Source organism: Myotis nattereri, assembly GCF_964212035.1.
Source record: "Myotis nattereri genome assembly, chromosome: 16".
Taxonomy (NCBI): domain Eukaryota; kingdom Metazoa; phylum Chordata; class Mammalia; order Chiroptera; family Vespertilionidae; genus Myotis; species Myotis nattereri.
In genome coordinates this window covers 42,906,598-42,933,436 of record NC_138091.1, presented here as the reverse complement: position 1 = coordinate 42,933,436, position 26,839 = coordinate 42,906,598, and the positions used below count along the sequence as shown (strand labels likewise).

The 26,839-nt window shown below is 57.6% G+C and overlaps 2 protein-coding genes across 4 annotated transcripts in view; one reads left to right on the top strand and one right to left on the bottom strand.

The window, feature by feature from the left end:
- Window positions 1-2,717: 2,717 nt before the first annotated feature.
- Window positions 2,718-23,421, top strand: PLCD3 (phospholipase C delta 3; the record flags this gene model as incomplete). Its single annotated transcript, XM_081109975.1, has 15 exons — window positions 2,718-2,862; window positions 12,381-12,542; window positions 12,676-12,904; window positions 13,500-13,629; window positions 14,760-14,988; window positions 15,307-15,508; window positions 15,661-15,805; window positions 16,488-16,640; window positions 17,994-18,137; window positions 18,626-18,776; window positions 19,581-19,697; window positions 20,802-20,968; window positions 21,117-21,252; window positions 21,357-21,506; window positions 21,675-23,421. 15 exons carry the CDS (start codon window positions 2,718-2,720, stop codon window positions 21,773-21,775), a joined length of 2,361 nt encoding a protein of 786 aa, XP_080966101.1. The 3' UTR covers window positions 21,776-23,421.
- The window catches only part of NMT1 (N-myristoyltransferase 1), a 35,642-nt gene continuing 32,175 nt past the window's right edge, over window positions 23,373-26,839 (bottom strand). The window contains exon 12 of one of the 3 annotated variants that reach the window (XM_081109969.1): window positions 23,373-25,547. In XM_081109969.1, the coding sequence (XP_080966095.1) occupies window positions 25,449-25,547 (99 nt within the window). In that variant the 3' untranslated portion in view covers window positions 23,373-25,448. Of the gene's footprint in view, window positions 25,548-26,301; window positions 26,657-26,839 lie in introns of those variants that run through there. The other 2 variants (XM_081109968.1, XM_081109970.1) reach the window with 2 other exon arrangements.

Below are 26,839 nucleotides of genomic sequence, written 5' to 3'. Positions count from 1 at the left end.
CCTCCCGGCCCCGGCGGGCCCGAATGGAGACGCTGAGCGAGGTGGCATTGGAGCCAATGAGAGAGCCCGTTTCAAATTTGGCTTCTACACTCTAGCCACTCAGCGCACCCCTTTCAAGAGTATGCAAATAGCTGTGCCTCTCCCAAGCGGGCGGGGTGGATCCGGGGTCGGCTTCCCTGTCCAGGACTGCCGGAGATGGGCGGAAGCGCCTCCTGGTGGACATAGGGAAATAACACGGAGCACTCTCGCCCCCTGGTGGAGACCAGCGTCTGTCAGCTCAGCCCAAGTCTCTTCAGACACCTGACAGCCACTGCAGATAAAATAGGGAGCCATGCTGTGGCTGGTTTGGCTCACTGGATAGAGCGTCGGCCTGCGGACTCAAGGTTCCCAGGTTCGATTCCAGTCAAGGGAACATGCCAGGGTTGTGGGCTTGATCCCTGATAGGGGGCGTGCAGGAGGCAACCAATCAATAATTCTCTCTCATCATTGATGTTTCTATCTCTCCCCTTCCTCTCTGAAATCAATAAAAACATATTTTAAAAAAATAGGGAGTCATGCCCTGGTCAGTGTGGCTCAGTTGGCCAGGTTGTGGGTTCAGTTCAAGTCGGGGCGCGTAGGCGAGGCAACCGATCAATGTTGATGTTTCTGTCCCTCTCTATTCCCCTCTAAAATCAATACAAACATTTAAAAGAAAATAATAAAAGCCGAAACCGGTTTGGCTCAGTGGATAGAGCATAGGCCTGTGGACTGAAGGGTCCCGGGTTTGATTCCGGTCAAGGGCATGTACCTTGGTTGTGGGCACATCCCCAGTGGGAGATGTGCAGGAGGCAGCTGATCGATGTTTCTCTCTCACTGATGTTTCTTTTTTTTTCTCTCTCTTTTTTTTTATTGCTTAAAGTATTACAAAAAGTATTACATATGTCTCCTTTTTTTTTCTGTCATTGATGTTTCTAACTCTCTATCTCTCTCCCTTCCTCTCTGTAAAAAATCAATAAAAAATATTTTAAAAAAATAAAAAAATAAAAACCTAGGGAGCCATGTCTGGGGTAAGGTGTTCTGGAGGAGGGGCATCGGAGCTGAGCTGTGGACGGTTTAGGACTAAGCCAGGAGCCCTGGCCGGGTTGCTCAGTTGGTTAGAGCGTCCTCCCCATATGCCAATGCCTTCAGGGCACATCTAAGAATTAACCAATGGACCTGGCTGGTTTTGCTCAGTGGTTAGAGCGTCGGCCCGCGGACAGTTTGGTACCTCGGTTGCAGGTTTGGTCCCCAGCCCAGTCGGGGCACGTTGGGGAGGCAACCAGTCAATGTGTCTTTCTCAGGTCAATATTTCTCTTCTCTCTTTCTCTCTCTCTCTCTCTCTCTCTCTCTCTCTCTCTCTCTCTCCCTTCTCCCTCCCTTCCACACGCACAAAAAGTCAATGGAAAAAATATCCTCCGGTGAGGATTAAAAAAAAATCAATCAATGATTGTATAAATAAGTGGAACAACAATTTCTCTCTCTCCCTCAAATCAAATTTTAAAAAGGGTGGTAAGCCAGGAAAAGAATGAGGAAGGTCATTTTGGAGGAAGAAATTGCAGGATCAAAAGTGCAGAAGTCCAGGAAGACGTGACATTCAGAAAGAATATCCAGAAAGGGGTGAGGACCCAACCCAGAAGGGGGAACCTCCGAGTCGAGGAAACTGAGAATGGGGGAGAGCCCGGGGCAAGGAGCTGGCCGATCGAGGTCCTGATGGCGCGCATCGGCCGCGCGGCGGCGTGCGACCAGCTCCTCGCCACACCTGGGCTCCGGGAGCAGGCGGCGTGCCCTCATGCAGTCACGGTCCCTCCCACTCTTAGGAGCAAACACGCAGGTGGGTGTCTGTATAGTAAGTGTCACGCAGGACACCGGAACCGCACTTCACGCTCACTCGCGGGCTGGGGTCAGGAGTGACATCGACGCAGCGTGCAGGGGCCGTTCCGGGGCGATCAAGCAGGTGCGGGGCCAGCCCGGCCAAGCCTCGAACCCCAGAACCTCGTCTTGCCGGCAGCCGCAGTCTAGGGGGCACCCCTCCTCTCCAGACCATCAGCTTCGAGCTTCTACAACTGAGGGGTCTGCCCGGGCCGGTGCGGGAGGGGTAACCCTGTGAGCCCCCACCCCTTCCCGCTCCCCCACTCCTGGGGTTCGGCTGCCCTGCCAGCAGCTCAGCGCCCGGCCCCCTCGGCTTTAAGGGGCCCGGTACCCCCGGCCCGGGAGGAGCCGCCCTGCAGCCCCGCCCCCGGCCTGGCTCTCATCCGAGCCCTCCCGTGGGGCTGGAGCGGGAGCGGAGGAGGGGCCCGGGGTCCGCGCTGAGCTCGGGGTCCGGGGAAGGTGCTGGCGCTGGAGCGCAGCCCTCGCCCCTCCGGTGCCCTCCGGAGGCTCAGGCTGCTGACGGGGCGGGGACCCGGGGATCGCTGGGCGAATAGGGACCCACGAACGGGGGGGCCCCCTCCCCTTACCTCGGGGCGGGCCCCACTCCCGCCGGCCCCGCCCCCTCCGCGCCCCTCCTTCCCGAGTCCCTCCTTCCCGAACCTCGTCCCTTCCTCCCTCCTCCGACACTTACTCCTCCCGACTCGCTCCCGGCGCCGCTAAGTTCTCCGCTGGGACCGCGCCGAGCCGGGGCCGGGCCAGAGCGGCGCCCCCCGGCCCTGTCCCCGCGCGCAGACCGGGCCCGGCCCCGGCCCCCCCGAGGCCCCCCCGACATGCTGTGTGGCCGCTGGGGGAGCCGCCGGCGCCGGGAGCCCCCGGTGCGGGCCCAGGTCGCGGCGTCGGTCGCGCTCCCGCCCCCGCCCGCTCTCCAGGACGGCGGCGCCCGGAGGCCCGGGCTGCGGGCGCTGAAGAAGATGGGTCAGTGACCGGCGGGGCGCGCGGGGGGCACGGCGGGGGGCACGGCGGGGGGCGCGCGGGGGGCGCGGCGGGGGGCGTGTGGGGGGCGCGCGGGGGGCGCGCGGGGGGCGTGTGGGGGGCGCGGCGGGGGGCGTGTGGGGGGCGCGGCGGGGGGCATGGGCCGTCCCCGGGGCGCACCCGGGAGGCCGGGTGTTCCGGGAGCCGGTAGTGGGCTCCCTGGCTGCGGGGGAGCTTGGCGACGTGTGGGACCAGCCCGGTTCCGGCGGGGGTCGCACCTGCGGCACCGAGGTCCCCGGCCGGAGCTTGGCGCCCAGGACGCCTTTGTTTCCCACCAGGAGGCGCCCGCGGGGCGTGCTGCAGGGGAGTTCGGGCGAGGGGTGTGGATGGGGGGGTCCCCTGAGAGTCCGGGGAGTGGAGTGGGAGACAGACTTGGGGCGTCCTTCACCCAGCTTGCCAGCACCCCGTGCCTTCAGGGCAGCCCTGAGCCGGGCCTGAGGGTGGGAAGACACCGGCCGCTCAGGCCAGCCCCCCAGCCTAGAGCCCCCGGGGGTGCAGCAGCAGTAGGACTCTGGAGGGCTGTCTCACTGGGAGAACTGTCTTCAGGATCAGAAAGCCAGACCCCCACCCAGATGTGGGGGTTCCCTGGGCGAAGGGACTGTAAGGGTGACCCCTTAAGCATCTCGGAGACCCGCAGCCCTGGGTCGTTACAGGCCCGGTGTCACTCGGCCCTCACCTTCCTGACAGGCAGGTGGTACCCCATTCCACAGGTTGGCAAGTCGAGGAATGTGTCGGCGACCACACCGGTGGTAAAGGCACAGGCTGGCATGCAGGCTGTGCTTCCCCACATCGCCGCCCGCACCTCAGAGTCCGGCAAAGCAGGACTGCCTGAACCAGGGGTCCTCAACCTTTTTAAACAGGGGCCAGTTCACTGTCCCTCAGACCGTTGGAGGGCCCGACTATAGTTTAAAAAAAAAACTATGAACAAATTCCTATGCACATTGCACATATCTTATTTTGAAGTAAAAAAACAAAACGGGAACAAATACAATATTTGTAATTGCATGTGGCCCGCGGGCCGTAGTTTGAGGACCCCTGGCCTAAACGGTCGAACGACCCTTTCACCCTGTATTTAAAGGGCCAGAAGGTTGGGAACCACTGGCTGGGTGGTTGAGTGGCTTGAAAAACAGGGCTGTTTGTGTGGGAGAATTTTGTAAAGTGTCAAGGGCTGCGAAACTGGTGTATGGTAGGAACTGCTGTTGGCAGAACAGTTCACGATGGCGAGATCGGGTGCGGGGCGGAGGGGACGGACGGGCAGGGCTGCCCAGGAGACCTGTGTGAATCTCGGAGCAGAATTCCGGGTCCCAGGTGCCAGTCTTGCTTCCTCTTTGCCACTGTTCTCTACCCCCCGCCCGCCCCCCCCCCCCCTTGTTCTTACTTCTACCTCCTCTCACTCATTTGACCTGAATTTATTGAGCACTATGTTCTGAGCAACTTGCCTGGCAGCCTCCTTATGCGGACATAAAACATGATCTCTGCCCGCCCTCCATCAATCATGCATGCATTCACCAAACACTCATCGAGTGCCTGTAGCATGCTGTGTCCTGGGAATTCAGCAACGAATAGGACAGACACCGTCCTGGCCCTTGGAGAGCTGAGCATCAGGAAGGAGGTCAGACAGTGAAGCAAAGAAGCAAGACTAGGAAGGGAGGGGACAGAGGAGATGCTGGGCAGCCAGCGAGGGCCAGAGACCAGCGAGGCAAAGGGGAGAGGCAGGTAGGGCCAGATCTTCAAGGCCCCTCCTCACAGATTAGGGACTTTCTCTGGAGCGCAGGAGTTGTGCCGAGTAGGGTTGGGTTGGATGAAGGGAGACTCATAGGAGAGAGGATGAGGGGTCAGTTGGGCAGACAGACTTGGGCTGGGGTAGTAGAGAGGGATTCCGGAACTGCCTAGGGCAGCGGTTCTCAACCTGTGGGTCGCGACCCCTTTGGGGGTCGAACGACCCTTTCACAAGGGTCGCCTAAGACCATTGGAAAACACATATATAATTACATATTGTTTTTGTGATTAACCACTATGCTTTAATTATGTTTAATTTGTAACAATGAAATTGGGGGTCACCACAACATGAGGAACTGTATTAAAGGGTCGCGGCATTAGGAAGGTTGAGAACCACTGGCCTAAGACCATCGGAAAACACATACATAATTACATATTGTTTTTGTGATTAATCACTATGCTTTAATTATGTTCAATTTGTAACAATGAAAATACATCCTGCACATCAGATATTTACATGACGATTCATAACAGTAGCAAAATTATAGTTATGAAGTAGCAACGAAAATAATTTTATGGTTGGAGGTCACCACAACATGAGGAACTGCATTAAAAGGTCGCGGCGTTAGGAAGGTTGAGAACCACTGTCCTAGGATGTAGACGGGGCTGGACTCTGCAGTCGGTGAGATTGGAAAGGTGTCCCTGGTGGGCGACAGTGTTATTCATTCTCTGGGCTAGGGAGCAGGGGTGGTTTGGGGAGAGGGGGAGCGCTGTGGGAGTTGAGGTGCCACTGAGACAGCCAAAGGAGTCCGCCACTCACAGGGGTTCTGGATGGGGTGGGAAGCAGAGGTGATGCCCTGCACACCTGTCTGCCTCTTCACGCCACACACGTTTGCTCAGCCCGATCTGTGTGCCGGGCTAGGGCTATGGAGATGAATAACACCGTGCCTGACCCTCAGGGGGCGCACAGGTTAGTGGCAGACACTTGTGGACACATAATTACAGCTGAGCGCAGGCTGAGTAAGGCTGCACGGGCACTCGTCACAGTGACACTCAGGAACCATGTGGGTGTCAGAATGTCATCTGGCTGCCCTTCCTCCTCCCCACTGCCTTGTCCTGCTGAGCCACTGCGGAGAGGAATGCCCCTGTGAGGGGAATGCCCACAGGGTGGAGAAGAAACCCAGGTGTCCCGGGTCCAGCCCCTCAGGCTGTCCACACCCTCAGGGTCGCCCTGAGCCGGCCATCTAGGCCATGGCCACACCCCTTATGTTCACAGAGAACAGATTTTATTTTAGATCAGGTCAAGACAGGGTTCAGAGCAGGGAGTGGCTGAGAAGTCAAAGGCTCAGAGGAGCCCAAGGAAAAGAAAGGGCCTTTCGGACCAAGGTGGGGGAGGGGGACCAGGACGAGGAAGAGGAGAGAGGAGCAGCCACCCACTGTGCCTGCCCCGGGATGGCTGCTGGCTTGGCCTGCCTCCAGGAAGCCAGGGAATAGTTGAAGAGTGAGAAGAGGAGCCCAGTGAGCACCTGATGGGCCAGTCACAGGGCTGAGCCTGCATGAGCCCAGATCCTATTTAATCCCGGAGCTGCGGAGGGGAAGGTGCTGCTGTCCTCTATGACAGATGAGAAATGCCAGGGGCAGGGGTGAGGTCACCGGCCGGAGTCCACACAGCCTCTGCCCGCCTGCTGCCAAAGGCTGGTTTTTAGTGATGGATCTTTCTTGCCAGAATGAATGGATGCTAACTAACACCTTTGTAACACTGTGCCCAGGCGTTTCACATAGCTCACTGAATGCTCACAGTCATATGAGGTGGACGGTACTGAGCCTCATCTTGCAAATGAAGAAGCTGAGGTTCGGGAGGTTCAAAGCTAGGAAGTAGCTGAGAGAGGATGTGAACACAGGCAGCCTGGCTGAGAGTCCGAACTCAGAGCACAACGAATGAGTGATTTTCCCTCTCAGGGGCCCTGGCAATTTCCAGGGGCGCCCTCACAGGCTTGCCAAATAAAATGCAGGATGCCCGGTTAAATGGGAATTTCATAGAAACAACAAGTGATATTTTAGTATAAGTTGGCCCGAATTAATTGTTGTTTATATGAATTTCAAATTTAACTGGGCACCCTGAATTTTATCTGACAACCCCGTCTCCCCAGAGCCCCTGTCTGACTCTGTGCCTTTAATGCTCCACCCTGTCCCTAATCCGCCCAGTGAGCAGAGCACTGAGTGGGCAGAATCCGGCTCCCTGCCCTCCTCAGCCTGCACACACCACCAGGTGCCACGGGGCAAGACGCTCTGCCGATGGCCTGCCAAGGATGTCCCCTGTGGGGTGAGTGGGGCTCCCTGGGTGGGGGTCTTCAGAGCGGCACCCAGTGCTGGCAGGTGCCTGGCCTGGTGGTGGGGAGGAGAGGGCAGCCCTCCTGGCTAAGCAGGAGCATGCAAGGCAGGATGGGGGGAGGGGGGTGTCTGGCTGCTGTGCCTTGTGCCCCCCTCTCCTTCTTCAGCTCTGGGGAGTGACCTCCCACAACCTGTGCCCTTGCACAGGCTTCATGGCTGTTCTGCCAGGAAGGGTGCTGCCACCTTCACCTCACTGGGTCCCGCCCAGGGGCAGGGAAAGCACTCCGGCCTTTCCTGACTTTGTTGATTCTCCAAGGAATGTTATGGACTCTGGCTCGGAGCTCTGCTGGGCTCCAGCCCTGGGCGTGGCAGCCAGTGGGGATAAGGGGGAACATGTTTGGTCTTTGGGGTGCTGGGGGGGCTGCCTGCTGGCTGGAGGATTCAGGTGGAAGGTGTTTGGGAACCCTTGCCAGTTGTGTGTCCCCTCCCAGAGCCTCACGACCCCAGCCACCAGGGAAAGCTGCCCTCTGCCCCCTCCCCCATTGGCATGGAGCTGTCGGCTGTCACTGTTCCCTGCATGTCTCACATTCCTCTGGAGCCCATGTGCCCTCCTGAGTGTGCACTGGCGCGCATGCACGCACACACGTTGCCTATTTTCCTCCCCAAGCTGATCCACCTTCCTCCTTCCCACCAACCCCATACACCACCCCCCTACACACACACACACACACACACACACACACACCAGTGCACACACCCTGTATGTACACATCACCTACACACACCCTCACTGGAGACCTAGCACTCCTGTCACACACACCCTGTTCTCTGCGTCTTACCCTTCTGTCTACATGCCCATGACCACACAGCTTATTTATGAATCTGTCAGTGGCCACCTGGGTCCTTCCCACCTTTTGGCTATTTATTGTTTGTCCTTGTTTTTACTGCTATTATTTCATGATTATTCCCCTACCTGCTCAGTCGAGGTAGCCAAGGTGCTGCCCAGCTCAGCTTGAAGGCAGAGTGGATAGATAGAGAACCACCAAAAACGCAGAAGGCGGGCAGCTTGTGCACCTGCTCCGAGCAGGTAGGAATGTGGTGGGTGAAACACCTGTAGGTTTGGGCTTGGCCGGACCTATAAATGTTACTGGGTAGCTGCCTAGAGAGCCAGGCTCCTCCCAGCATCTCTGCCCAGGGCCTGGGGACTCTTCCTGACCTCACCCCTTTACTTCTGTTGGTCCTGCTCCTCCTGTCTGACACCCCAGACCCCTCACTACCCCTGGGTTCAGCAATGGGGAGACAGAGGCACCCACCCAAGAACTCAGCCCCGGCCCAGCCTGGCCCTGCTCCCTCATTCTTTTTGGCTTTTCCACTGGGTGTGTGCTTGGGGGATAGTGTGGCCCAGGGGCCAGTACCAGTTGGGTGGACAGACTGGAATGTCACCCCTTCCCACAACAGGTTCATGGGGAGCTGGGGATGAGGGCCAGGAGCAGGGGCCCCCTCAGCATGGGAACCTGTCCCAGTGGGAGGCTGGTCAAGAGTCCAGGCTGCCTGTCGCCCTGTCCTGTTTGCAGAAGACTGGACAAAGCAGGCCCTGCATGACTCACCTCCATTTCCAGCCTTAGTCATTCACTACCCCTCCTCTCCACCCCACCCCACCCCACCCCCCAACCATGGACTTGGCATCGGAGGGCTGGCCAGATCAGGGGAGGTGGCTGCATCTGCAGAGTCTGGCAGACGTGGGACTGCAGGGCCTTTCCCACAGCGGAGCAGGTGGAGGAGGGGTGGGCTCAGTTGGGGTGGCCCTGCCGGTTTCCCTGACTGTCCTGTACCTACCCCGTTGTTTCTCAGGATGAGAGAATTCATAGGTTGCCCAGATGTGGGAATAGGGGTCTGAGGGTCTGGTGAGTCTCTTGGCCTGGCCCATGCTACCTTCCACCTCTCCTTCCAGCCTAGGGGGCACCGAGTGGGCACTGCCCCTTCCAGAGGGCCACAGTCTAAACCAGCCGTGGGCAAACTACGGCCCGCAGGCCAGATCCAGCCCGTTCGGCTGTTCTATCCGGCCCGCGGAGCCGAAAGAGCGGAGGGTTCTCTTGCTCTCCCCTCCGCTCCTTCACCAGCAGCAGTGTTAACATGGCAACGTCGGGAAACACGGCCGCAGCTCCTTCTTCTGAGTCCAGTTTAAGAACCCATGTGGCCCTCGAGTCAAAAAGTTTGCCCACCCCTGGAAACCCTGAGAAACACCGTGGAGCCATTCGGGCCACAGGGCTGGCCTCCAGGGGGACCTTCGCCTCCTAAAGCTGGCAGACTTCTCCTGCCTCTGATGCCCTGATTCTCAATCACGGTTGCCCTCAAAGTCACAGGGTAGGTTGTTAAACACACAGATGCCTAGGCTCCAGCCTACACCTGCTTGATGAGAATCGCTGGGCCACGGGTTTTGCAACCTCCCGCAGGTGGTACTGGTGCACAGCCAGGATTGAGAAACCCAGACCCACAGGCCTCTGCTCTGAACTCGGGGTGGAAGAGGCCGGGCTGTCTGTCCATCTGCCTCCCCTTTCAGAAAACTGCCTGCTAATCTGGCTCTAGGACAAGCACTGGGGTTAGGAGACTGTTCTCATCCCTGCCCTTGGGTTCACGGAAGTCCACGGAGATTGCCATTTAGGTGGACGTCTGTTTGTTTTAATTAAAGTAAAACGTTGGTGGTCAGGGAGAGAGAACTCCCAGTTGAGGACAAATTATGGAAGACGTTCCAGAGGAGGTCATGTCTGAGCTGGACCTTGAAGGATTCTGGAATGAGGACGAGGAAGGAAAAGGACAGTACAAAGGCTCCAGGAGAGAGTGAGAGAGGAAGCCCAGAGATTTCGACTTGATTCCTTAGGTCAGAGTTTGCAGGTGGGCAGGCAGGGGCCTGGGCCCACAAAGCCCAAAGCCAAGCCCGGCTTTGGGGGCTTGTTAAGTGAAATAGAGGGAGGAAGAGAAGCTCACAGTCCTGTTTCCTTTGGCCCACATGGTAGTATTTTGGGGTTTTTGTTTGCTTCAATTTGATTTAGTCGCCAACATTGGAAAATCTGGAGGATTCACATACAAATCCAGATTCCGGTTCTCTGGAAACTGGGCCCTCGTCCACCTCTGGCTGCCCCCCTCCTTTCCAGAGGGCGTGGCCCTACTGTTTGTCCAGCTCCCACCCCTTCCATTGTCACCGGGCTCCAGTCGCTGGTTTTGACCCCTGCTGAGGGGATCCAAGCAGGCAGGGTGTGGCACCACCGGGATGGGCAGCATCTTGGCTGGATTTTGGGTTGTTAGCAGGTACTACCGAGATTTCCATTTTATGCACGGAGAACATGCTGCTGAGAGCAGGGGTAGGAGAAATGGGCGAACTTTTCTTTAGTTAAAATAAATTGAATGCCGAAACCGGTTTGGCTCAGTGGATAGAGCGTCAGCCTGCGGACTGAGAGGTCCCAGGTTCGATTCCGGTCAAGGGCATGTACCTGGGTTGCGGGCACATCCCCGGTGGGGGATGTGCAGGAGGCGGCTGATCGATGTTTCTCTCTCATCGATGTTTCTAACTCTCTCTATCTCTCTCCTTTCCTCTCTGTGAAAAATCAATAAAATATATTTTAAAAAAAATAAAAATAAAAATAAATTGAATATAAAATAAACAACTAAGTAAATTCTGCTCTCTCCTGCCTCCCGTGCCCAGGTATTGGTGGTGGCGGGGGAGGAAGGAGGAGGATAGGAGCCGAAAAGTTCAGTTTATAGCCAAGGGCACATATTTCCACCACTTCCTTAGAATTCCGGCGGGGGGGGGGGGGGGCGGGGGAGGGGGCGGCGTTCTGGCCAGTGACTGAAGCTTGTTTCCTTGTGTGTTAGGACATGAGCAGGGTCGGGAGTGTGTGCAGCAGGTGCTTTGTACGCATTTTGTTTTAATGAAACCAGACAACCAAGGGGTCCAGGCTGCCTGTCACTACTTGAGCCAGTTCAGCGGAGACAGGGTTGAATCACATATGAACGTTTATTCCAATAACGCCAACAACATGGGAGAGCAGCAGGCCGTCCACAAACATCTGCTCTGCAACCCACCCCCCTCCCGTAAGCCAGCTGTTTATATTGGGCAGGAAGGCAGAGATTACATAGAGAAGTAGGGATTACAGGCCGGGGGAAGTCGCCTATGCAGTCTGGGGTGGGACTCCATTGTTTGTTTGGGTAACAAGGTTGTTAATCTTGGCACGATAACAGGCAGTTCTTGAATGAGAATGGACCCCATTCCAAGGTTGACTCCCAGGTCCAAGGTTGACTCCCAGGTTCCCGGTGTGTGTGTGTGTGTGTGTGTGTGTGTGTGTACAGCTCCCAGCCAGGTTAGAATGCCCTTTAACCAGAACAAGGCAGTCACGGCTAACAGGGCGTGATTAGTATTTCCCACAACCATAGCTAGTCCCCAATATTCTTTTTTTTTTTTTTTAAATATATTTTATTGATTTTTTACAGAGAGGAAGAGAGAGAGATAGAGAGTCAGAAACATCGATGAGAGAGAAACATCGACCAGCCGCCTCCTGCACATCCCCCACCGGGGATGTGCCCGCAACCCAGGTACATGCCCTTGACCGGAATCGAACCTGGGACCTTTCAGTCCGCAGGCCGACGCTCTATCCACTGAGCCAAACCGGTTTCGGCGTAGTCCCCAATATTCTATTTTTGCCCCTAACACTTACAGGGAAGGTGGACACTAACGGGAGAGGACCTGTGGGCTGAGGGGTGACATGGGAGTTGTCATAGAGGCTGGGCAAATGCCAGACATCACAGGAGACCATGCCTTCAGCGGGGCCCCACCAGGGCACACAGATGCCAGGAGATCAGCCTCCTCTTAGCCAGGCAGGCCCTGGAAGCCTTGGTCTGTGACCCCAGAGCCAGAGTGGCCTCTGCGTCCTCCCTGGTCGGGAAAGCAGAGTGAGGAGCTTGGGTTGCAGCAAGAGGAGATCTAGGTTAGATAGTGAGGCGGCTTTCTCGATGGTCAGGGTTTCCAATAAGTGAAAAGGCTGCAGGTGACAGATTCTGGACTCGCAGGCTGGAGGGCTTGATGGAGGAGAGTGGCGGAGGGGTGACAGGGAGGCCTGAGTCCCTTATCCTGCGGGGGTGGGGGTGGGCGGGGAGGGCTGTTCTGCTCCAGGGCCTCCAGAGACCACTGCCTGGCCGGGAGGAAGGGCCAGTTACTGGCACCCCTCCCAGGGGGGCCTGGGCGAGGCACTCCAAGCCTCAAGTCAAACCCAGTATCGGGCATGTTCCGCTCGGCAGGGAGAGGCCCGTGTGGGTTTGGAGAGGCTCAGAGAGGGAGGCCACAGCTCTCGCTGGGAGCAGGGAGGAAGGAGGTCCGGGTGGGGCGAGGCTCTAGTGCACCCGGGCCTCCCGCCCCGCAGGCCTGACGGAGGATGAGGACGTGCGCGCCATGCTTCGAGGCTCCCGCCTCTGCAAGATCCGCTCGCGGACGTGGCAGAAGGAGCGGCTGTACCGGCTGCAGGAGGACGGCCTGACCGTGTGGTTCCAGCGGCGCTTCCCGCACGCTCCGTCGCAGCACATCTGTGAGTCGGGGCGGGCGGCCCGGGTGGGCCCCGGGGGGGTGGTGGTGGTGGTGGTGGAGGGTGGGCCAGGGCCGGGCGGGGCCGGGCAGTTCCCCCGCCGCTGACCCGGCCGCGCTGGGCATCCCCCCCGCAGTCTTCGTGCAGCACATCGAGGCCGTCCGCGAGGGCCATCAGTCCGAGGGCCTGCGGCGCTTCGGGGGAGCCTTCGCCCCCGCGCGCTGCCTCACCATCGCCTTCAAGGGCCGCAGGAAGAACCTGGACCTGGCGGCACCCACCGCCGAGGAGGCGCAGCGCTGGGTGCGCGGCTTGGCCAAGCTGCGCGCGCGCCTGGAGGCCATGAGCCAGCGCGAGCGCCTGGATCAATATCCTGCCCCAGGGGCTGATGCGGGGGAGGGGGAGGGGTGGGGGGCTGGGGGGAGGCGGGCCCTGTCCCTGGAGAACCCCAGGCTGGGGGAGGTGGCCCTGTCCTTCGGGGGTCCCCAGTCTGAACCTGAGCCCCGAGCCCCTTGTCTTAAAAACTGAGAGTAGCCGAAACCGGTTTGGCTCAGTGGATAGAGCGTCGGCCTGCGGACTGAGGGGTCCCAGGTTCGATTCCGGTCAAGGGCATGTACCTGGGTTGCGGGCACATCCCCAGTGGGAGATGTGCAGGAGGCAGCTGATCGATCTTTCTCTCTCATCGATGTTTCTGGCTCTCTCTCTCTCTCTCCCTTTCTCTCTGTGGAAAATCAATGGAATATATTTAAAAAAAAAAACAAAAAACTGAGAGTGGGGACATGGCCTCCTGGCTCTGGGGAGCCCAGTCCCATGGAGGACAGCCCGCTGCTGTGCTCAGGGAGCCCACAGGCCACTGGGGACACTGGGGAGCCCCCAAGCCAGGCCATGGTGACAAACCTGTCAGTCACCTGCCAGCGGGGGGTGGTGCCCAGCCTGTTGCTGGTATTTCCTGAGCACCCACACCTGGATCCACTCCTATCTGCACCGGGCGGACTCCAACCAGGACAGTAAGATGAGCTTCAAGGAGATCAAGAGCCTGCTCAGAATGGTCAACGTGGACATGAATGACATGTACGCCTACCGCCTCTTCAAGGTGGGCCCCTGCCACCTCTCTGACCTCTGCTCTCTGTCCTCCCCTGACCATTAGAGTCGGCTGTTTTCCTTTCCATCCAGCTTTGGTGGCGACAGGGGCCTCTTGCTGCAGAAAGGCCACACCTGGGTCTACTTCCCTTCATACCCTCCCCCGAGGCTATGGGCCCAGAGCTTCTCCTCCCCGTCAGGCAGACCCCAGGGGTAGGGAGGACCTTGGGCCGCCCACCACTCCCTAGTGAGCATCGAAGCTGTAGTTTTCGTTTCTTTAAAACCCTTTGCCCAGGTGACCTGTGTGGTTTGCAGTCAGGAGCAAAGGGAGGAATCGGCTCACGGCCCACGTGCACACCCTCCTCCACTGTGGCGTGTGTGGCGCCTCCACACCTGTGGGAGCACAGTCGGGGGCACACGGGGCTGGGCTCTGCATCCAGGGCCCAGTCAGAGCGCATGGCAGACCCCTGTGCGGATGCTGCTGACTGTCCAGCCTGTGACACGGAGCGACAGGACCACGGCAGCTGTGCCCCTCCCGACAGCTCCGTGTGGACCCTCAGTTCTGTGCTGCTCACCGACCCTGGGTGTGAGCGTGGCAATCTGAGGATGGTAATGACTAGGAGGGGAGTGTAGCACAGCAGCCCAGTCCTGCCCCCGGGACACTGGTTTTCCTCCCACATCTTTTATTTTATCTTTTTTAATATATATTTTTATTGATTTCAAAGAGGAAGGGAGAGGGAGAGAAATAGAAACATCAATGATGAGACTCATTGATCGCCCACCTCCTGCACGCCCCCTAGTGGGGATTGAGTCCGCAACCGGGGCATGTGCCCTGAACTTAGACCTCCTGGTTCATAGGTCGAACCTCCACCTCTGAGCCACACCAACAGGGCTCCTCCCACATCTTGATTCCTAGGGCAGGTCATCCAGAGTGACAGGCCCGGCACCCGAGAGATCTTCCCGAGCATCTCAGCCCTGCAGGTCACCAGCTGTGCCCTTGAGCGAGGCCGGAGCCTCACTAGCTGTTTCTCTCCCTATGAATGGGAGACGTCTGCTTTCCCGGCCATGGTAGATGCTGGGTGTGTCAGTGCGGCCAGCTTCCCCAGGCGTCCCCTCTCCTGAGTCCCTCCCTCTGCTTTCTAGGAGTGTGACCACTCCGACAACGAGCGGCTGGAGGGGACCGAGATTGAGGAGTTTCTGCGGCGACTGCTGAAGCGCCCGGAGCTGGAGGAGATCTTCCGTCGGTACTCGGGCGAGGACCGCGTGCTGAGCGCCCCTGAGCTGCTGGAGTTCCTGGAGGACCAGGGCGAGGACGGCGCCACGCTGGCCCACGCCCAGCAGCTCATCCAGACCTACGAGCTCAACGAGACAGGTGGGGGTCTGACCGAGGGGCTGGGGCCGACGCAGCCCAGGTCGTGGTGTCGGATAGACCTGGGTTCCCAGATGAGGGGGCTCTGCTGTTCCTGGCTGTGGTGCCATCCTGAGTAGGTGATCTCGCCAGTTCCGCACTCAGCTGCCACATCTGTAACGTGACAGAGTAACGTACCTTCCTCGCAGGGTTTGGCGTAACGTTGTCGAGTCCAGTCAGTAGACAGGTGCTCATCAGTACTAAATGGAGTGAGCTTTGGAGCATTTGGGGCCGGACAGGGGCCCCTGTGTGTCCTGATGCTGTCTTCTGCCCCCCCTGCAGCCAAGCAGCACGAGCTGATGACACTGGATGGCTTCATGATGTACCTGTTGTCACCGGAGGGGGACGCCCTGAACCCGGCCCACACGTGCATGTTCCAGGACATGGACCGGCCCCTCGCCCACTATTTTATCTCCTCCTCCCACAATACCTACCTGACCGACTCCCAGATTGGGGGGCTCAGCAGCACGGAGGCCTACGTTAGGTACCCGTGGAGGGAGGGTGGCAGCGAACCCTTCTAGAAGCCCCGTTTGGCGGGGAAATGGGGCTCAGCTCCCACTGTGGGCTTCCTGGGGTCCACCTGTCTGTTTCGCTGATCTGTGCCACCCACATGACACCGTGCCTGTCTGTCCACAGAGCCTTTGCGCAGGGATGCCGCTGTGTGGAGCTGGACTGCTGGGAGGGGCCAGGAGGGGAGCCCGTCATCTACCATGGCCACACGCTCACCTCCAAGATCCTTTTCCGAGATGTGGTCCAGGCCGTGCGTGACCACGCCTTCACGGTGAGCCCAGCCCCCCTCAGTCCTCCCGAAAGAAACCCCTGCCCAGAGAATCACTCCCTGCCCAGGTGCGGCTGGGACAGCGGCCAGTGGGGTAGTATAAAGCTGAGTGAGGGGCTTCCTTCTCCCACCCTCATATTTAGTAAATGTATTAAAATCTCAGGATTTCCAGGAGAAAACCTTGCGGGAGGGAAGGACATTTTAATAATTGTTGCCAAAGAGTAAGCCATAAAGAGAAGCTAAAAAGAGAGAGAGAGAGAAGCTTAGCATACTATGGTGTCTACATAAAACTGCAATTTCAGTCAAGCTACACAAATCTTACCACCAACAAATGACGAAGGGGGAGGGGGAGTTTGCATACTAATGACATGGTCAATGTCATTAACATATAAAGAGCATTTATAAAAGAAAACCATTCCTGCAGCTGCCCTCAGCCTCCCTGACAGTCCACGCCTTCCAGAGGCCCCATATCTGACCTCTGTCCCTCGTGTACAGGCTGGCCCCACCCAGGTGTGTCCCACATCCCCCTGACTCCGTCTCCTCCCTCCCCACAGGGGGTTCTCCAGAGCCTTGGTTTGGCCTGCCTGCCCTGAAGGAGCTGGGGCTGCATGTAGTGGGGGTTCTGGTTGGGGTGGGAGGAGGAAAGAAGGGGTGAGTGACTGCGCTGTTGCCTCTCCCCCTACAGCTGTCCCCATACCCTGTCATCCTCTCCCTCGAGAACCACTGTGGGTTGGAGCAGCAGGCTGTCATGGCCTGCCACCTCCGCACCATCCTGGGGGACATGCTGGTGACACAGGCACTGGACTCCCAGAACCCCGAAGAGCTGCCATCCCCAGAGGTGATGCCCCAGAGCCTCAGCGTAGGTGGGGAAGGGCCTGTCTGGGCTCCAGCATCCACCCCTGCTCATGCCACTTCCCTGTTCAGGACCCCTCACCGCTCTCTGCCTTAACCTTCCCCTGCTCCTGCCTTCATCTGACATCTGCCACCCAGTGGTCTGGTCAGTCTCCTGCTGCCCATCTTTGACCAGCGGTTCTCAACCTGTGGGTCGCGACCCCTTTGGCGGCCGAACGACCCTTTCACAGGGGTCGCCTAAGACCATCCTGCATATCAGATATTTACATGACGATTCACAACAGCAGCAACATTACAGTTATGAAGTAGCAACGAAAATAATGTTATGGTTGGGTCACAACATGAGGAACTGTATTTAAAGGGCCAGAAGGCTGAGAACCACTGGACTAGACCCACCCCACCCTCTCTCCCGGCATTTAGCCTTCCGTGACCTGGCCCTGACCTCCCTGCTCTGCCTCACGGCCCACAGAATCCCTGCGAGCTCAGCCAGTCCCACCTCCAAGGTCTTGGTTGATATCGTCTCCACCTGGGGCTCCCTTCCCAGCCACCTGGCTTGCCCAGCGCCACCTGCTTATAATTCTGGTGCAGCCTAAACTGCCTCCTCCTGTGGCCTTAGAAACTCCCCCAGATTCTGGCCAGAGGTGGTCCTGCCTCCTTTCATTCCAAACCCCAGAGCATTTTATCTGCCCCCCTCAGGATATGCACTCTTTTCTGGCTCCTTGAGAAAACTTTCCTCCTACTCCCTATCCCAAATATGCAACAAATGTTGACTCACCCTGGTGTGTGTGTAATTTGATCTTTTATTAGCATGAAAATAACATACATATGGTAAACAAAAACTGAACTGTACACCAGTGTATACAATTGAAAATGGTTTTTTCCCCACTTGGGCTCACCCTGTCCTATTTCACACAAAGTAAGCATCTTCGGCAATTTCTTGTGTGTCCTTCCAGAATTCCCCCATGCATATATACCCCTCCCCATGGCTCCCTTCTCTTTCAAATGTTACACCACAAGGGTCATTGATTCCGTGTTCTACACTGCTTCTTCCAGGGGAGATCTTTGTTGGAGAGCGGCTTCTCTGTCCATCCCGAGCTGCCGCCATCATTTTAACGGCTGCTGTGTAGGATTCCGATTTTGGAGGGACCTCATTAGCCAATCCCCCGCTGATGACCTCTTGGGTTGTTTCCTCTTTGTTTTTCTGTTAGAAACCACTCATCTTTGTGTGTCTTTTCCTGCTCCTCACCCCCCGCCAGCCTCTCCCACGGTGGTTGAATGACTGACCAACCGGCTGACACAGGGGTGAGAGGGCTTAACCCTTCCATATTGGTCTCTACAGCAGCTGAAGGGCCGGGTCCTGGTGAAGGGCAAGAAGCTGCCAGCTGCTCGGAACGAGGATGGTCGCATCTTGTCGGACCGGGAGGAGGAGGAGGAAGAGGAGGAGGAAGAAGAGAGGGTGGAGGCCGCAGAGCAGAAGCGGCAGGTGAGTGGGGTGGGCTGGGCAGGTGGCGAAGGGAGGGAAGGGAGGAGCTGGGGGCTGGAGCTAGAGGAACCTCTGAGGCTCATCTCCTAGGCCCGTGGTCGGCAAACCGTGGCTCGCGAGCCACGTGCGGCTCTTTGGCCCCTTGAGTGTGGCTCTTCCACAAAATACCACGTGCGGGCGCGCACGTACAGTGCGATTGAAACTTCGTGGCCCGTGCGCAGAAGTCGGTTTTCAGAAAGGAGATAGACGAAACAAGTATACAAGACGAGTGTGGATGGGAGAGTTGGAAGGGATTGACCTCAGCGAACGTACCTCAATCAGATTGAGGACGTTTTTAGCCAAGGCCAGCTTAGGAATACTTTAATTAAGTTAATAACAATGTACCTACCTATATAGCTTAAGAAATTTGGCTCTCAAAAGAAATTTTGATCGTTGTACTGTTGCTATTTGGCTCTGTTGACTAATGAGTTTGCCGACCGCTGTCCCAGGCCAAGCAGATCTCCCCAGAACTGTCGGCCCTGGCCGTGTACTGCTGTGCCACGCGCCTTCGGACCCTGCGCCCTGCCCCCGGCCCACCCCAGCCCTACCAGGTCAGCTCCCTCAGCGAGCGCAAGGCCAAGAAGCTCATTCGAGAGGCAGGTAGGAGCCAGGATAGCTGGCGTCTGGGGGCAGGCGGCCCGTGGGGGCCTGTAGGATCCTGGGGGAGCATCCTGAAGTTGGTCTGGAAAGGAGATTGAGAGGCTTTGGGGGGCGGTAAAGAGGTCAGGAAGACCCCAGAGAGGGGCTCAGAGAATGAGTGCCTAGTACCAGGCCCGGCATGCAGGGAGAGGGCCCAGGGAAGAGGGCGCACAGCCTCGCGATGGGCCAGACGGAGCTGGGTAACTATGATGCAGGGTGATCAGCTGGGCCAGGATAGGGAGGGGCTGGAGGAGCCCAGCACAAGGCGGTGAGATCAGGGCAAGAATGCTGAGCAGGTGAGGCCTGAGAAGACACCTGATGGACGGGTGAGGAGGAAGCCGCCAGGCGACGAGGGGGAAGGGGTGTCCAGACAGGAGGAGCAGGTTGCACCAAGGCCTGGAGGAATGACACACAGGAAGGGTTCCAGGAAGCCAGTGTGGCTGGAGGGTGTGTGGGACGAGTGATGACACACAGGATGTCAGCCTGGGGCCAGGTGTTCCATGTGCTGAGAGTCAGGAATGTGGGGATTTGGGGCTGGGATGCAGTGAGGGCTGTGGGAGCGGTCCCTGCCCCTCCCTGGACTTCAGCAACCTCTTCACGAGGTTCCCACACCCACTGTGTCAGAGAAGAGGAGCTGGGGCAGGGGAAGTGGGAATGGAAATTCAGCCTCTGTTCCCAGCCTGTCCCTGGAGTTGGGGTTACAGCCCCTGACACCAGGTGAGGGTACCCAGGAGCTTGTCACAATACCACCGAACTCCCCACCAGGGAACAGCTTTGTCAGGCACAATACCCGGCAACTGACCCGTGTCTACCCATCGGGGCTTCGGATGAACTCGGCCAACTACAGCCCCCAGGAGATGTGGAACTCAGGCTGTCAGCTGGGTGAGTGGCTGCAGAGCTGGGCGGGGGCCGGGTGCTTTGTGGGGTGGCCTCTGGGGCGTCATAGCAGGACCAGCAGTGATGGGGCCACATAGCTGACCAGGTGGAAAACAGTGTTTTGTTGATAACATTTATTAAAAACTTGTGAGCAGGGTATGTGAGGAAACACAAATCAGGCTTGTTGTTGTTGGTTGTTTTTTTTAATGTATTTCTATTGATTTCAGAGAGAAAGGAAGAGGGAGAGAGATAGAAACATCAATGATAAGAGAGAATCATTGATCAGCTGCTTCCTACACACCCCACACTGGGGATAGAGCCAGCAACCCAGGCATGTGCCCTGACTGGGAATCAAACTCTGACCTCTTGGCTCCCGGGTCAACACTCAACCGCTGAGCTACACTGGCCGGGCTCATTTGTTCCTGACAATGTGAAAGTCTCACATTTTTTATGAAGGTAGAAGTTAGAAATCTCCACCCCCAGGCGCCCCTTGACACATACATGCACACATACCCCTGGCAATCCCATGCTGAGCCCAAGGGAGGGGAGTGTGGTCCCCGAGGGGGTAAGTGTAGAAACCTCAGGCCTCAGCTCTGGCCCAGGCCTGGCCCTGCAGGTGGAGGCTTCTCTAATATGCCCCCCTCAGGCCCACATTCCAGCCTCAAGAGATACCAGGTTGCCTGGCTGTAGGGGCTCAGTGGTTGAGTGTCGACCTGTGGACCAGGAGGTCACTCACGGTTTGATTCCTGGTCAGGGCACATGCCGGGTTTCAGGCTCGAGCCCCAGTGTGGGGTGTGCAGGAAGCAGCCGATCAATGATTCTCTCTCATCATTGATGTTTCTCTCTTACCCTCTCCATTCCTCTCTGTAATCAATAAAAAAGGAAAAAGATACGAGGTGACAATAGAGTCTAGATCGCCTGGCTGCCATGACACACCCACTCCCTCCCCACCACCTCATGGTGGGTACGAGCAGCACTGCCCGGATCTGGGCCTTTTGGAGGAGCTGGTTCTGCACCTATAGGGTTGTGTGGGGGAGAGGGCAGTGAGGCCCCTGAAACAGCGTGAGGAGAGGGCCACCAAGAGCCCTCCTGACCCCGCTGTGTCCACAGTGGCCCTGAACTTCCAGACGCCAGGCTATGAGATGGACCTCAATGCGGGGCGCTTCCTCGTCAATGGGCAGTGCGGCTACATCCTGAAACCTGCCTGCCTGCGGCAGCCTGACACAAACTTTGACCCCGAGAGCCCTGGACCCCCCAGAACTACTCTCACCATCCAGGTTAGCAGCCTGGGCCAGGCCCTACCCTGGGCTCAGAGCCGGCTAGTCCGAGGGCACCAGCCCGAAGTGGAGGAAGATGGCGGAGGCCTGGGGACCACGTGGTGGGCAGGGCGGGCAGGGCCAGGCTGAAGCTCTTCATCCCCCGCAGGTGTTGACTGCACAGCAGCTGCCCAAGCTGAATGCCGAGAAGCCGAGCTCCATTGTGGACCCCCTGGTGCGTGTTGAGATCTACGGGGTGCCCATGGACTGTGCTCGAAAGGAGACCAACTACGTGCTTAACAATGGTGGGTGGGCCTGCTGGTGGAGGTGGGTGGGCAGACAGCAGAGTGCAGGGAGGGGCAGGGCAGAGGCCAGCTGGCTCCGACCACCAAGCCTGTTTGTGCCCTAGGCTTCAACCCCCACTGGGGGCAGACCCTGCAGTTCCAGTTGCGGGCTCCAGAGCTGGTGCTGGTCCGGTTTGTGGTAGAAGATTATGACACCACGTCCCCCAATGACTTTGTGGGCCAGTTTACACTGCCTCTCAACAGCCTGAAGCAAGGTAGGTGGGGATGGGAAGGGAGAGGTCCGGCCCCCAGACGCTGCTCACCTGCGCTGGGACTTTGTGAGCGCCTTTCCTGAGGGAGGCCCAAGCGTGGCCCAGCCCCCAGGGAGGGACGTGGGCAGGGTGATGGGCAGCAAATCCGATGCCTGGCCGCCCTCCCCACAGGGTACCGCCACATCCACCTGCTGTCCAAGGACGGGGCCTCCCTGTCACCAGCCACGATCTTCGTCCATATCCGAGTCCAGCACTCCCGAGGGCCCGACTGACCCCCGCGGACACAGCTGCTTGCGGCGGTGAGGCCTCCTCTGGAGTGGAGGGCAGGAGTGAACCCGGCCGGCCTGGTGCTGGGCTGCCTCAGTGCCTCCGGAAGAACAGGGGGGTTATCTCCTCCCTGCACCTGAGATGGCCGAGGACTCAAGGAGCCGGGCCACCTTTCATTGTGATTTATCAAGAGCCAGGCCTGCGACTGCCAGGAGACCTGGGGAGCAGGACATACGAACCCTCAGCCCCTCTGCCCCTGAAAGGAGTCCAGCCACGGCCTCACCCCACCCAGGTATTGGCCATCCCCTAAGACTCCCTCCTCAGGTTTCCTGGGCTCTTCTCTCCGGCTTTTGAACCTGAGCTCCCTTCCCTTGTTAAAGCAAGAAGGGAAGCTGAGGTTGGGAGCCCTGGGGACCGAGAAGTAGGTTTTTAGCTCATTACATAGAAGAGCCCTGAGAGGGCAGCAGAACAAGACTGTTTTAAAAAATAAAGCAGCAAGCTTCCTTTATCACCGCCACGGCAAGCACATGAGGCCGCAGGGCCCTGAGGAGGATGGGGCAGAGTCCCTTGGGCCTCTTGCCAGCAGGGCTTGGATCTGTCTGACTGCCAGGGGGGGCTGCAGGCGGATTGTGAGGACAATCCCACGCTGCCCCACCAGCCCTCCGAGGGGCCTGGTGGGTGGGCAGACAGCAGAGTGCAGGGAGGGGCCCCAGACAGACCCCCCACTTTCCAGGCTCAGCGGGGTTCAAGGCCTCTGTCTACTCAGTAGACAAATCCCAGACTTGGGGCTCACCTTCCACCAGCCAACCAGACTTTGAGATGAAGGCTGGAGGCAGTGGCTGCTCCGAGCTACTCTGGCGATGCTGGGAGAGAGTGAGAGTCCAGAGCAAACCTGTCAGAAAGGTGGCCTTCGAGGGTTCAATGTGGACTCAGGCATCAGCACTAGCACTGAGCAAGGGCAGAGCTCGCGAGCAGTCCCTGGAGGCAGCTCATGTCCTCGGGCAGCTCAGGGTCCAGGTTCCCTGGAAAGGGCCAAGGCACCAGCCATGGGGGCCAGAAAGGAGCAGGGGCCGGGGAGTGGGTGACAAGCTCCAGAGGAACAGAACAGGGATGGAGGGCCCCGCAGAAGCTGGCTCAGTAGGTGGGCAGTGGGGCCTGGTGACCTGCAGTGTTAAAAGCACCCCTGGGGGCTCAGCAGACCCCTGAACCAGAAGGGAAGACGTGGCATCGGCCGAGTCAGAGGAGCCGCTGCTGACCCGGACCGAAGGGGCCCACCTGCTCCCAGCTGTGGAGCCCGGCACTGGCTCCTCGGCCAAGGTGCCCGGCACTGGCTGGCACGGAGCCCAGCCGCTCCTCTTACAGTGAAGCGGGGTCAGTACTGGCTCCTCGCTGGCGCCTGAGAGGACTGGGGAAAGGAGCCAAGTTTGCCCTGAAAGGGGGCAGCCTTGCCCTGAGTCTTCAACAGTTGCCCAGTGCTGTGATCATGACAGCCTTTCCCGCGGGGCACTGCCGCTCAGGGGCAGAGGGCACCCTAGCCAAGCCGGGGCTGCCATCGGCTCCACGGCTACTTGCTGTCCACAGCAAAACCAGGAGGACGGAAGGTTTTATTCAGCTGCTTCCTTTATTAGAAACCAGTGAGATGTATCAAGCGAACAATGCATTTGGTATTTCTTCCCCCGCCCTGGGAACGGGGGCCTCTCCCATAGCCCAGAGAAAAGCCAAGACGAAAAGGTAAAGCCTCCCCTTCCCTGTTCCAAGATGCAGCACCTGCAGTCAGTCAATATTTTTTATTTAATTGAATGAAACTGTCCCATAGAGCCTCCCCAGGGATAGTGTTTGCAGGCCTGCTTTCACTTTGCAGGGCAAAACTGAAGCCTTGGGCCGCCTCTGACTGGGGCAGGTTGGCACTGACCAGATACAAACCTGCCCCCTCCCCTGGTCTGACCGCCCTTCACCCTCTCCTAGACTGCAGCTACCTGAAGCTCCCCAGGCCTTTGGGACACCCCTTGGGTTGGTGAAATGCTGGTCATCTTGGAGCAAAGAATTAAAGACAACTGGGACGCCCACCCTCGGGCTTCAGAGAGCCAGCAAGTAGGGGGGCTGATAGAAGGGAGGTGCAGAAAAGGCCCGACGTTTTCCATAAACCTAGGTGCTGATGTGGCTCGGTGTGGGCCGGCCTTCAAACCAGACATTGGCGTCTTCGCATGCAGGCATGTGCGGGGTAACAAGCCCTTACAGACCTCAATCCAGAACCGAGGCTTCTTTTTCTATCCAGCTCTCTCCCGACACAGACAGGGAGGCCACAGGGATTTGCCAGGGAGTCAGGGATCAAATGCAGAGTCAATCCAAAGGCAGGAGATAAACATATAGAAACACGAGTGTCCAAAAGCCCAGTGTCAGCAAGGAGTGGAGGTGGCAGAGTACGAGGGCCATGCCCGGAGGCTCTCCAATAGCAGCTGCCGGAGGCAGGTCCCAGGTCCTTCCCTTGTTTTGGTTCTATCCAGCCATGGCTCCACCATCCTGCAAAGCTCCTTGTGAGGAGGCCTTGAATCCCAAACAGTGGTTCTCTCTGACCTGAAGTCCTGGAAGGGGTGGAGTGAAGAACCCAGGGACCGTTTGGACAAAAAGGAAGCCAGCAGCAGCCACTGAGCCTCCTCCCGAAGCCCTGGTGGTGGTGCTGAGGGCGGGCAGGGTCCCCGCCATGAACGACTGGAGTCCAAGGAGGGGCCACGTGGTTTTGGAGGGAGACACGGGCCTTTCCAGGAGATCTGTTTCTTCCAGAGCAGCCACAGGCCTCACAGTTTCCCTTCCATGACCTGGGTCAACCCAGGCAAACTCCAGGGGCAGTCAGGCTGGGACTTGGCCCAGAGCGGGAGCGTCTCCAAGTTTCAGGTCTGCCCAGGTAAGAAAGAGCTGGGCACTGTGTTCTTTGATATCCTTAGGAGCCTGCACTGGGCGAGCTGCTCTGGGGCTCAGGGCCTTGTGGCTGATGTCTCAGAAGCTGTAAGGCAAGCTTCCACCTCTCTGACCCCTTGTCTGTGGAATGCAGGGAACACCTTGCTAAGAACAGCAGCTTCTTTGGTCTGGGTATCTTGGAGTCAAGGAGTCAAAGGTCAGCCATGGTCCCTGGTGCCTGCAGGTTGCAGAGCAGGGGCAGCAGGAGAAGGGAGGCCCCCAGAGGCCTGATGCAAACCCAATCCAGTCTACCAAGAGCAGGCAACATTCCAGCAGGTGGCACAGCCCCGATCCCAAGCACAGGATTTCTTTCAGCTTCCGGGACAGCAGAATGAACCTCTGGCCAACCTCACCCAAACCACAGCCTCCCACAGCTCTGCTAGCCTGCAGGGCATGGCTGCAGCTGGTAAGACCAGACTGAGTCTGGCCTCCTGGCTAAGACTTCCTTCCCCCTACAAGTAGCTGAGAGGTGAAAGCAGCCAGGAAGCCGTCACACCACATTATCCACCCACTTCCTTTCTCCTAGAGCAAAAGTCACATACAAACCTGGATGTGGGTTGCTGACAATTCCAGCCAAATCCTCCCTAAGCCAGTTGGCTGAGCACACGTGAGGAACAGGAATGCCTACACAGCCAGCCACGTGACCGGAGGTCCCACTACTGTGGGGAAACGGGCAGCATCATAACCACCACCACCACCACCACAAAAATCCACCGAATATCATCAGTGAAAACCACACGCAGACAATGGCAACATGAAATCATGTCTGTTCAGTTCAGATTGGCGTCTGACCACCGCTCCTTGCCATTCCTCGCAGGCTGTCTTGGAAAGGAGCACAAGAGATGGCCAATGGGTTGAAAGGCACAGGCCAGGGGCCTGGGAACCCACACCATCCTTGCCCAGCCACCCTGGGGGCGTGAGGGTGCTGGCTCTTTGCTCTAAGATGAGCTAACCAGGCCTTGCACTGACATGGTCTCCACAAAGTCCCAAATGCTACAAGGAGGTCAAAGGTCCCCTTCAAACTGCCAGTCACCCCTGGAAATGGAAAAACAATCTCATGGGGGACTCACGCCTATAAGATTGGCAACAGCTGGCTAAAGAGTTGGCAGGATGACTTCCAACAGGGAGCAGGCCAAGCGGACGGGAGAAGGGACTCATTTAATGAAATCTACTTCCACAGATCATCACCGCCCCGTACTGAATGCAGAAAAGGCCCGGGCCGGCGGGAAAGCCTCTGAGTAGGACTGGCTCCACCAAGGATGCCACCTGCAGTCTGTGAGATCAGGCCCTCCCCACAGCTTGGCACAGACCCTCCACCTTCCTCTGCCTTCTCAAAGCCAATCATTCCAGCCAATTCAGAAGGGGAACTGGACAGAACTGCCCACATCCTCTTCCTCCTGCTCCCCCAAGAAAAGCCGATACCTGCTTTCAGAAGAGAACAATTCACTGTAGCAATGTGTACGTCTGGCCCTGTCCTTGATTCTAATTTTCAGGAATGATCTGAATTCAGCTTTTCATTAGAGACCGAACATCCTTGTACATTTGGAACATGAAAGATATTTAAAATATTTATATATATATAATATATACTTTTATTATTCACCCGTTAACTCCATAATATGCCAATCACGAGCTAGTTTTCAGCAGTTACATTCCCTTGATCATGGCTGCATAAGGATGTGATTAACTGGAAAACAGGGAGACCAGAGACACGGCCAGAGGTGACATCACGCAGCCTACGCCATCGCAAAACAATTGTCAAGTTCAGTGGCGGTTTGGTTAAGCCGGTTCACTTCTGTTCCCTTTGCCAGGGATTCTCACGTTTGTGAAAATTGGACCAACAAGTGGTGGGATTCCATTTCCTGGTTTGAATTCTCAGTGGCTTTATCCAGAATCTCACTGGCAACTGGTTACTGTAACACCAGCCCAACCTAGGAGAGCCAATCGGAGAGGCAGAGTTGAGTTGACAGTTGCTGGAAGCCTCTCCCACTTCCCCACGGACCTGAAGTGCCAAATGGCTGAGCCCACAGCGCTGCTTGGCCGTGGGAGCAGACGCACAGCGAGCCGAGGCTCACGCTCAACTTTTACATTTATCATGTCCTTAGAGGAGAGCA